The sequence below is a fragment of the Crocodylus porosus genome, unplaced genomic scaffold (genome assembly GCF_001723895.1).
Source record: "Crocodylus porosus isolate Cpor-Errol unplaced genomic scaffold, CroPor_comp1, whole genome shotgun sequence".
Classification (NCBI taxonomy): domain Eukaryota; kingdom Metazoa; phylum Chordata; order Crocodylia; family Crocodylidae; genus Crocodylus; species Crocodylus porosus.
In genome coordinates this window covers 188,554,057-188,566,309 of record NW_017728886.1, presented here as the reverse complement: position 1 = coordinate 188,566,309, position 12,253 = coordinate 188,554,057, and the positions used below count along the sequence as shown (strand labels likewise).

At 43.0% G+C, this 12,253-nt stretch overlaps 1 protein-coding gene across 2 annotated transcripts in view; it reads left to right on the top strand.

The window, feature by feature from the left end:
- Positions 1–12,253, top strand: part of ANKRD29 (ankyrin repeat domain 29) — a 41,279-nt gene that overhangs the window by 2,960 nt on the left and 26,066 nt on the right. The window contains exons 2-3 of one of the 2 annotated variants that reach the window (XM_019547051.1): positions 6,606–6,716; positions 8,247–8,345. In XM_019547051.1, coding sequence (XP_019402596.1) covers positions 6,606–6,716; positions 8,247–8,345 — 210 coding nt within the window. The remainder of the gene's footprint in view (positions 1–6,605; positions 6,717–8,246; positions 8,346–12,253) is intronic. The other variant, XM_019547054.1, reaches the window with a different exon arrangement.

Here is a 12,253-nt window from a genome sequence, read left to right as displayed (position 1 = left end):
GGGACACACACCTTCGGACCATAAGACGCACCCTCGTTTTCCCCCCACTTTTGGGGGGAAAAAAGTGCGTCTTATGGTCCGAAAAATACTGTATATATTTTCTCACAACACTCTCCACACTTATTCTGCTAACCCTTGCAATCTCTGATCATCACTCTTGAGACTCGCATTGTATTTAGTTCCCTTCATCTCCTTGTGTTCCCCCATCTCTTCCTTTCCCTGAAGAAGAATGCTTTGCATTTGAAAGCTTGTCTAACATTATCCTAACTATACAGTTAGTCTGGTAAAAGAGATCACCCCCAAAAATCCTTTCCCTTCTCACAGATATACTCTTATATATCCCCTTCACTTTCACTTTCGTCCTGGCTGTTGGTAACAGCTGTTCCACGTAATGCCAGACCTACATTCTCCTCCTGTTTCAACCATATCCCTTAAACCTCGCTTTTTCTAATCTTTCTTTCAGGGGCTTGTCTCTTTCTTCATGCCGTAATTCACATTTCCTTCTCCTTCTGGAATTTCATTTCCAATTGGCCCACTGTCTGACCCGTACAACTCTTGCAAATTCCATCTCTCCACCCTTGCTCTAGTTTCCCTCCAGCCTATGTCTGTGGCTTCTCTATTGTTTAGTGTTCTCTCCCTATCCCAGAAGGCTGAAGTACCTACACTGGGCTCTTTCTCTCCCCTTTTTTAGTTGATGTCACTCTCCTCCTTACCTTCCTTTTTCACCTATGAATTGCAAATGATTTGCCATTTCTCTCCCTCTTTCTCCAAATTACTATTATTTCTTCTTTCAACGGCTGGCCTAAACTTTTGCCTGCTTAAGCTCACTTCTGCACTCCCTTCTACTAAGCTCCTCTTTTCTCAGGATCTTTGTATACAGACAGTATCTGTGGTGTCTAAGAAAAGTCATCCAACCTGATTTGCAGTCCCATCTCTACTTCCCATTACATCTTCCTCAATCCAAGTCTCCAACTCTGCTTCTTGACTGCCTTGATCCCAACCCTCTCCCCTGCTCTCAGAGCATATTGAATAGAAATGGAGGTTTTCCATTAACTTCACTGTGCACTGAGTAAGACCCAGTCAGGTTAGGTTCCCTTTCTAATCTCTCTCCCTTCCCTCTGGCTCTTTTCCTCCATCTTCTAGATCAGAGGTTCCCGACCCCAGGGCCGCAGCCTGGTACCAGGCTATGAAGGGTTGGTCCGCAGGAGAGTTGGCTGCTGGACCAGAAGTCCGGAAGTGACCGGCATACTGCAGACTGGGGGCCAACGCTTTTTTATACTGAGTACTGTACTTGGTATAAAAAAGGGTTGGCTGCTGGTCCGCAGTATGCCGGTCCACAGTTTGCCAGTCTGCAGTTGCTTCCAATCTGTGGTCTAAAAACCTTGGGAACCACTGTTCTAGATTACTGTTGCTTCTGCAGTCCTGTGGAACCACACCCTCCCTCTTCAGCTGTACCCTCGCCTCTCTCATCTGTGGACATGCAGCAAGTCAGAGATACAGCAGGAGATTGAACTTTGAAATCAGAGGATTTAGAAAGCATTTTAATGATTTTTTTTCTATTTTGCTAATTACTTTTTTTTTAAATCCCTTATCTGATCTATAAAATGATATAACATCATTTCACATTTTCCTGTTCTGCCATATAGAGATGGGTTTGTCTGATCTAGAGAATATCCTTAATGCTTCCTTGAGCATTTTTGAATAGGTTCTTTCGATGGGTGTCAAGCTTAGCATTTGTACAGTATTGGCCTATCACCTTTAAAGTTTACTGGAAGTGTATCAACAGTCAACATTTTCAACAGAGGACAGTTTAAGGAATTTTAAGGCAATTTATTAGGGGTGCACCGATAGAGATTTTGGGGGCCAGTACTGATAGCCAATTTTTAAGGAGGTATATCAGCCAATACTGATTTGATTTCTGATGCAGCTGTGTGCAACTGGTAAGTCCATTGTGGTGGAAGGAGAGGGACATGGTGGGGGCGCAGATCAATGCCCCCCATGGTGAGGGAGCGGGTAGGGGCAGGCACTGCCCAGCCAGGGCAGGGCATGGGATGGAGCTGATGCTGGGGTGGGGGCAACTCCCACTGCTATTTGCATTCCAGAGGGAATGGTGGGGGGCGTGCGCCCCTGGATCTGCATGGGGCGGTGTGGGCTGGTGCTGGGGCTGTGCCAGGCTCTTCTCGGCGGGGGCTGGGTTCAGGGTGGGGCTACGAAGGGGGCTGCAACCACCCCAAATTTTTCTGTAGCCCCACTCCTAGCGCTGACACTGATGCATCTGGTGCAGCCCCAGCTCTTCCTGGAGCTTTGATCTGCCCCCGCACCCCTTTCACCACAACAGATTTACCAGCTGCATGCAGCTCTCCACACTGCCAGGCTGTGCTCCTCACTGCCTAAGTGGTGTGCTGTGGCTGTGTGCACACACAAACATTTATCAGCCAAATTATCAGCTGCTTCTGGCCAATTTCTGATACAGTCAATTTTCTTTATATTGGTACCAATCCGATATCGGACCAATGTATCAGCGCACCTCTATCTCTTCTAAATTAACATTGTCAATAAATGGATTAAGTTAGTTTTTTTCTTTTTAGCGATAATGATCGGGGCCCAGGAGATTTCCTGTAGCTCAAAGGCCAACAAGGAGGAGTTGCTTGCTCAAAAGTCACTAAACCCAAATGGTCATTAAGCCCAAAGTAATGCCTGATCTGAAGTCACTTAATTGCTACTATAATTTGAAAACAAAAAACACAGTTGTATCAATCTTTATTTTTAAACTTATGGATTAATGGTATGTAGAGGGTTTTTCTATAGCAAGGTTGTCCAGCCTGTGGCACGGGCAACCTCTGTGTGTGGCACACCCAAGACTGGAGATGGGACAAACAGCACAGTAGCAGATAGGGCAGGAAGCAGAAAGCAAAGGAGCAAATTGGGCTTGGAGCACAAGGAAGGAAGAAGAAAGCAGAGCAGCAAATCAATCAGAGAGCACAGGGAAGGGAACGGAAGGGAGAGCAGCAGATTGGACGGGGAAGGGATCTGAGTGGCTAACTTGTCGCATACTTGCCAAAAAGTTGGCCTCCATTGTTCTTAAGGATGTCCTGGCCTGGCTTGGACTATCTTCCTTGAACTGCTTAGAATATAAATAGCGAAAAAAAATTCCCTCCTTTTGTTTTTATCTGATGACCATGATATAGGTCAGTCTGTAGGTATATCATATACTTAAGTTTTACTGAGAGTGTCTAAGTGTGTGGTATGAGGGAAGAAAAGAGCATTTGCTAGCAGAGCAGTTCCAATTTGGAACTGAAACAGGGCTTTAAGAAAGCCTGACTCATGTCCTGAGCTCAACCATAGTTTGGATCTGATTCAGAAGGCCTGAGAAGACTTTTGCTTTAGGGCAGGTGGTCGAAAAGGATTACCAGGAAGAAGGAATGAAGAATTTAATGAACCACAAAGTTAAAGATTAAGTTGGATTCTCTTTTCAGACTGGTTTTATGTTGATCCAACTCCCTCAACCAATGAACAGCAATGTTGGTCCTGCAGGCCAGATCAGCCCACCAAGTGATTTAATTGGACCTGTGAAGTCTGGATATTGGCAGGATTCTGGTGGTGGGGCCATTCAGTGACATTTCAGCCTAAGCCAGATCAAAATTTCCAGCTCACCACAGAATGAAAGGCATGATTTCAGCCTTGCTGATCTGTAAGCCCTTGCTGTAGAGGTAAAGATCAATAGGCTAGTGTCCACCAACCTATGTGAGTGGTGCATAGACTGTGGTGATGACAGTCTTTCTCCTGAAATGCATGTATTTCATGCCCCCAAAGTTTTCCAAAACATTAAGGGTTAGAGGGAGAGAATAAAATTAATCCGGGGAGTCATGTCTGTCACTCCAGAACTCTGTTCCAGAGAGCCGAAAATAACTGTGAGTCTAATGCATGGCCTTTCTTTTGTATTCAATTTTTCTTGAACATCATAACAACAATAATATTCCAAAAATCACTATATAGATAAGTTTATGTTTTCCTGTATTTGTCAGTAGGAGAGACGAGAACATGATGCATCTGCTGGAGTTGTAGACCACCTGTCTGGCTGCAGCAGTAATTTGAGTGGGATGAATGCAGTGAGGCTAGAAGAACTGTCATTCTTCACCAAGAGCCTGCAGTCTCATACTGAGATTGAGACTAATATTGGTCTGGTCTTATCTAAGTTTTGCTTATGTACTTCCAGAGTTTATCCATGGTTACTTTAGATTGGAATCTAGTTTCTTTTGCCAATTTTAATACTTCTTAATGTCCTCTTGCCCCAAGTATATTGGTATGTGAAATGGTCTCATACTTTTTGTAAAAGTGCACTGTGATTTATGAGGCAGCAGGAACTTTTCATGGGATTGCCAATTCTTAGTTGCTAATAGTTATAAATATTAAAACTAACTAGCACAAAACCAATTAAATACTTATGTATCCTGGATCTGTCATACCTATTATACTGTTGAGCTTGTCTCTGCAGGTTTCTGCAAGGCTTATGCGTACAGTGCCAGGGAAAGAAATTTTAGTCTGAGTTCTAATATGTTTTTCTCTTTAAATATCCCAGTGAAACAATTTATACCTGGTATTCCACTGCTTTGCATTGGAGCACAGTCATCTGGACTTATGAAATATGACATGCTGAGTGGGTAGAAAATACAATCAATCATAATAGCATTGTATTATGCCTCGCACAGACTTAAACGATGATGCAGGCTTCAAGGCATTGGAGATAGTCCCCTGTAGATTTTAGTTGCATATCCACTCAGAGGCAGACTTAAAGACACACACAGAGTCTTACTCGTGTTTCACACTGTGAGACCAGAAAAGATCTCTTGGCAGTATTGGGGCAGTTTCAAAACTGAACCCATCTGCTGGTTTACAAGGGCATGGCTTTGACCAAAACCTTACCACATGTGGCATTGAGTACCCTCAACAGTACTCATCTGTAATTAGATATTCTTATGTGGCACCATTTGGGCAGCTTTATGTACAGATTGACATGAAGGTTAGGGATTAAATGGTGCTTTTGTGGCCTCTTCTTCCTGTTGTCTCCTGACAGGGGCAGTGATCATTTGACCCTTGGGGAGTCACTGAGACACTCTGGATGTTTTTTTAGGGTTGAGGAGACTCAAGGAGATCATAGGAGCAATGCAGTCTATTTACCAGTGATCTGTATTATATTTCATAGCTTCCCATTTTGCATTTATATCTTCCCTGTACATTTTCTTGCACATGTAATAAATGCTATTGGAGATCTTTGATAGCATCATATTTAAGGTCATCCTCTCCCTGCATCATCTGAGTGGCATATCACACTGAAGAGTGTCTGTGCACATCTCCTGGTCCCCACAAGCTGAGTAGACAAAACAATGTTTGAAATACAGATTCCACCCTTTCCAAGTGAAGCTGATGATCTAGTTTCTCCCAGGTGTTCTTGTGAGAACCCCACTGAGTCAGTGCTGATTGAATATGACACTGGAGCATCTTTGGAGGGGTTTCTATATAAAGATCAGTTTTCCTAATCCTAAAGTTACCTAATATAAAGAGAGACTCCTCCTGATTCTAAAAATGTCAATTTTGCAAGCTTGGGATTTCAATTCTAACCGGAGTTTGGATTCAGCTCATTGTATTCTAAACATTTCTGGCCTCAGTACATACATCTGGGAGTCTGAGTTACTTTATTTTTAAGTGAAATGTTAATGCTTGTGAAATTCTATAGTGATAGTCCTGAAAACTAACATGACTCAGACAAAGCAATAGTTTTAGACCATATCTTAAAAGGGTAGTTCAGTTTGTACCTTACTTGACACCCCAGACACAGGACACTAAGTGTGAGACATGATATACTGTATAATATATTTCAAATATTGCCTTCATATTTCTTGCATTGTTTCTTTCTTCTACACCTTCCTCACAACTTATCCCTCCTTCTGCACCCTCCATTTACCTTTGTTCTTACATCTCTGTCCACTGTAATTCCTTCTCCCTTTTTATTCTTTCCTGTGACCTTGCCCCCTCTATTCTTGCTTGATCCATTCTTCTCCATTGTATTTCTTGGTGATTCTTTCCTTTCTCCACTGTGGTCTGGAAGCTTTTCTCATGTAGTCCCCATATCAGTGAATCTGCTTTGCTCCAAATCTTGTCCAGCCTACAGTCACCAGCAGACTGCTCATTAAAGGGAACAGTTAAACACAGTGAAATGGGAACTTCCAAAGCAGGTCTACTCATACCCTGCAACTTGTACACTGATTAAAAGCAGGAGACCCTGCAATGGGATATTTGAGCAGTGTGGTTCAGTCTCCATACGAACTGACTTTGACTTCTCTGCTGAGATTGACAGGAGAGGTACCCAGTAGCAAAGTTCTGACACACTTTTTTACGATATGGACTTCTTTTCCCTGGGGACTGGACATAAATCACTAACTCATATTCCATAGACACATTTGAAACGACACAAGATATTACGTAGAAATGTATAATTATCCAAATTGCTCTTACAAAGTAAAATAACCCCTCACTCCATAGGGCTATAAAAGATTGCCAGAGTGGACTGAACTGAGAAAATATTTAAATATTTTGCATTTTTGCAGAAAGAAACACCACTAGCAAATGCTGCATTCTGGGCTGCAAGAAAAGGAAACCTGGCTCTTCTTCAGCTGTTGTTGAACAGTGGGCGCATAGATGTGGACTGCAGAGACAGTGTAAGCACTCATTCATGCATTCCTAAAACAAGTGGTTTATATCGCTTTCCATAACGTACTGGGGAAAAGGAGACAGCAATACTCTTACTGCAAATATTTGACTTTCTTATGAAGTTTAAGTATGGCCTAAAACTTGTAGTTGCCATGAAGGCAGGTTTTAAAGTAGAGGTGTAATAGCATGACAAATTACATTGGTGGCAGGTTTTGCATGAGAATTATAATTTGTGAAAACCCAAGACTTTCTCAAACTATTCATTTTTGAAGTTTAAATTTTACAAAGCAGATCCTGGCACCAGGAGCCTCTCCTCACAAAGAAATCTTATTATGTTTATGTACAGTGGCAGAGTAAAGCTAGCTTATATGATATAAACTGTGATGGACATGTTATTGTTGATGAGGATGAAGCATGATCAGCATATTGTTAATTAACTCAACCATTCACAATCAGGTTTAAATAAAAACAAGCTATATTCTTCATTTACACTGGTACAAAGTGCTACCAAGTTTGGACTCACTTTGCACTAGTGGAAGTGATTGTAGGAAGTGCAGGGGAATGGAGAATTGGACACAGTAAGATTTCTTGGTGAAGATGAGCTCAGATACCCATGGAGAAAAGAGTTACCTGTATGTCTGTGGTGTATTCAGAACTCCGAGTGCATGACTAGAGTTGGATATTATATCAGAGGTAGACTGAAATCAGGTTTCATCCTCTGCTGCTTCTAATGGACCATGAGTAACGCTCTCTTCTTTTCTGGACACACCTGGAACCAGATTTGGTAATTTACATCAGGGTTCAGCAACATAAGGATCCTGCCCACGGAGCCACTGGATCTAGACCACAGAGCCAGAAGACTGCTTCTGTGCTGGAGCTAGGCAGTAAGGAGCTGCACTGGGACTGAGCAGCTGGAAGTTGCACCCACATTGCTGTCACTTCTCCCTCTGCTCCCACCTCTCCTGCTTTTCAGCTTCAGTGCAGGCACAGCTTTCAGCTGTTGGGGAACTAAGCCTGGGCCAGGCAGCTTCTAGTTACACCTACAGTGCAGCTGGGCGGGACGGTGGGGGTAGCTAGGAAGGGAGAAGTGGCAGCAGGGTGGATGCCTGCCACTGCAAGGTCCCACCACGATTCCCAGTTGGTTTCAAGCTGTATCCACACTGCAGCCAAGGTGTGGGAGATGGGGAGAAGCAGAGTAGATACTATTCCCAGCTGTCCAGCCCTGGTGCAGCTCCCCTCCTGCTAGAACTGCTTGAGCCCCAGCTTAGAGCAGGGGGCTAGAACAAGTGGTGGCAGCACTGGCACAACTGCCAGCTACCTGGCCCCAGCACAGGTACAAACAAACATCTGTCATTGCTAACTTGTTGCCAAAGCTTCCTGGCCTGCACCAGACTGAAACTGGGTAGTTACAATCAGTGGTCATAAATGCAGTTTTGTTGAAACATCAGTGTCTCTTCTGGCTAATCTGAGTCAATGTCATAGATGTCTTACTGCAGTGCTGATTTTTTATTTTTTTATTTTTTTTTTTTTACCCCCAGCTTGGCACAACTGCTTTAATGGTAGCTTCTAACTATGGCCACATAGACTGTGTGCGGGAATTAGTAGTGCAAGGAGCAGATATCAATCTGCAGAGAGAGGTAAGAAAGGGTCCACCTTTAAACAAGTACTGAAAAAAGTGACAACTGTTAACTGGAGTGAGAAAAATGGGAGAGGAGCATTATGTATTGCCTGGTTGTTAGTCACTGGGTGCATTTACACAAGACACTGACTGCACAATAGACTAATTCTACTGCGCATTAGCATGTCATGGCAAAAGTTGTGCTAATGTGCACAACTAATGTGTGGGTATTAGTTTACTGCACATTAACATCACTAAAAGACCATGTGCCGGCACTACTGCTTAGTAGCGCAGGGTACTGAGCTATTACAGGTACTAAACTTAATGCCCAATAACAACAGTGCATTAATGCACATGTAGATACTCTCACTGTGCGGTAGAAGTCTAAACAGTGATTATTCACCTGAGAATACCAAGGAATCAGATTTCAGGATTTTTAAAAAAACATTTTAATGAAAAGTGAGATGCAGGAGCTATATTTAGAAAGAACTCATCAAACATTTTCATTGTGTTCAGTTTTCTGTGGGCCAGTTTCAACTGTGGTATAACTCCCGTTGACTTTGTGCACGCTTTAGCCATTGTATTCATTAGCACAGTAACTTGCAGATATCAGGATGGGACTGTAATAAAGAGAGGGCATTTCTCATAGAGAGTGGTTTTGAAAATGGAGTCTCTGAAGTTACCCCAGGAATTACTCTGGCCTAGTATGTTTCATAATGTCCTTATTTCAGTTGGAGGCAAACTGACCTTTATAATCACAGAGCTTACTCACTCATACTCCCACCTGCACGCCAGCTTTGCCTACAAGGCAGCTCTCATGTTTTAACTTGGAAGAACAAGACACAGTTGTCTCCAGTTTGTGGATCACAGATTATAACTATCAGCCTTTGTTTAAAAAATTAAGAATGAGAAAACTCTAAGATTAGCTTCTGCAAAAATTCTTTCTGCAGCAGCATCTATAGGCACTCTCATCAGCAGGCCTTCTACAGCAAATTACTCTGAGACAAGAAGACTGCTACTTGTCCTTGGAGAGTATCAGGCTAATAAGAGCTTGCTATATTATGATGATACACGTGTTGTTCATTACAAAACCAACTGACACACTGTCTGAACTAGAAAAAGAACTAAAAAAGTATGGCAGAGTTTTGAGACTTAAAATAAACTAAGAAAAGTCAGAGCTCCTGTACTTTTGTGTACTACCAGATACATAAAAAGAGATAAAAGGTAGCTATAAATATAAATGGGTAATGACTTTATTAAAATTTTTAGGGGTGAACATTACAAAAAAATGGCAAGACTTGAACAGTTCTAATTGTGTTCCTTTGACTGAAAGAATCAAAATGGACTTAGTAAATTGATCAAACTGTGAAATGTCATGGTTACATAGAACTGCAGCAGTTGAAATGAATATTTTACCTCAAATTAACTTTTTTTTCCAAACTGCCTATTATAGTCCCAATAAATCTCTTAGATGAATGGCAGGCTATGACACACACATTATTTTAGTGAAATAAGAAACATAGATGCAAAAATTCCATCCTGCAAAGGCCTCAGCAAAAGGGCGGAACTGATACTCCCAAACATTAGTTTCAAGCCAGGCAACTTAGAAACCTGGTGTATTGGATAACACCAATTCACAGTAAGCACTGGGTAAAAATAGAGCAAACATGCTCTCTAACAGTCAGACATAATATACTACTGTGGCTAAAGAAATATTCCAGGTCAAATTCAATATATAATCATCCATTTATGAGAACAACAGTGAAAACATGGGATAACACATACAATAAATTAAGCTTATACCCATCACCTTTAACATCTATACATAATAATATTTAATTTAATTCTATTAATAATTAGGACAGTTTAATATTTGGGAACATATTGGTATTGTACATTTTGGATAATTATTCAAAGAAAATATATTCAGATTTTAAAAAAAGAATATAGGGCACTGCATGTGACCTTAAAATTTGGGGTGCATCAATAGAGGTTTTTTAAGTTGATACTTATGGCTGATTATTAACGAGCCATATCGACTGATGCCGATCCAATTGCTGATAGGCAGCCCAGCAGCTTGGAAAACAGCATTGGGCTAGTAATCTGTTTGGGGGAAGGGGTGGAGGGAAAGGAGAGGACTTGGGGGTGGCAGATCAAGGACCCCACGGTGAGGGAGGGAGTGGGCCAGGAGCAGGTGCTGCACAGCCAGGGCAGGGCAAGGTGGGGCACAGGACAGAGCTATAAGCATCTTGTCCAGGGGGTGCAGGGAGGGGTGGGGAGCAGCTCCCGCTGCTGTGTGTCCCCCTTGGGGGAGGCATGGGGTTGTGTGCTCCCCGGATCTGCATGCGGAGTGAGGGCAGGCTGCTGCTGTGGGCAGCACTGGGCTCTTCTTGATATGGGGCTGGGCTGGAGCTGTGCTTGGGGTGGGCTATGACGGCACTAGGAGGTGAGCTATGGGAAGGCTGCAGTCACTCCAGAATTTTCTGTAGCTTCCTCTATAGTCCCCTTCCCAGCACCACCGGCACTGCCCACCCCAAGCACCACCCTGGCTTAGCCCTCCTGCTTCCCACACCCCCTGGGCGAGCCAGTCATGGCTCTGTCCCACATCCCGCCCCACCCTGGTAGATCAGCACCTGCCGGTGCCCCAGCTCCACTCCCTCTCTTAACGTGGGGGCCTCCACCTGCCCTGCCATTCCCTTCCCTCCCCTCCCCTCCTCTCCACTCCTTCCCTTCCAACAGACTTACCAGCCAGATGCTGCTCTCCATGCTGCTGGGATGGCCATCTGCAGGCTGCAGCTGCGCACGTGCACACAGCATTTATCCGCAACATTATCAGTCACATCAGCCAAAAAAAGCCAATTGCCGATAATGTCAATTTTCATTTTGTTGGTGCTGATATGATATGGACCAATGCATTGGTACACCTCTACTTAAAATCCCTTTTTTAAAATACCTGGAACAGAGACACTTTTCAACACATTCCCAACCACTGCTAAAGCTCAGTAGAAATGTGACAGAATGTGAGGGTCACACCTATGAAACAGACAAGCCTTTTGTCTGTGTTATACAAAGCAATTTTAGATAGCCATATAAAAGAAAAAATATATGAGTAAGTAGGCTACTGACAGTGGATCAGAAATTAGTGCAGAAGAATGGGAGACAATCTAGAGACACAGATAGTATAGAGCTTTGATTCTTCAGTCAGTCTAAGCTGAGCAACAAGGATTTAGCTGTGGCTCTGACCAGAGCTGCTTGAAGTACAAAATAAGGCACCAAAATGATCATCCTAACCTATGCCATCAGTGGAAAACTTGTATTAATGAAAGTTCAAGCATAGAGGAGCCCCACTGCACCACACACCATCAACTCCTGCCCATATCCAATCCATGATACATGCCCTTCTTTCCCTTTTATGGGGCATGGAGAGACAGCTGATTTAACAGAACAGTCTAGAGGATGTTCTCTACTGAACAGAGTTGTGCCTGTTTAAAGCCACTGTGCTAACTGAGTAAACTGGAGAATCTTTCTTTTTCAAAAGAAACTGCACAGAGAATGTAAGCTTCAGTCAAAGATTCACCCATGCTAGCAGGCTAGAATTGAAGGCTAGTTCTTATAGCCAACACCACATAGGGGAATGACCTGGCTAGTATCAGGTACAGCCACTCTTGCCTCCCCTGCTTGAATGATCAGATACTTGTTTATGTTTGGGATGATAGGGAATATCATTTGGCATGAGTCGGGAGCAAGGCTTACTGTCATTCCTATGGAGCTATAGCAAGAAATCTTAAGTGTTTTACCACCTTGCCCCCTAGCAGGAAGACCTGATGGAAGAAAATCTGTAAAATTTCAGCTGCAGACATAGTAATGGTAGCTCTTAAGCTCTTAAGATTTATATAGGTTACAAGAGAGATAAAGAATGAGAAACAC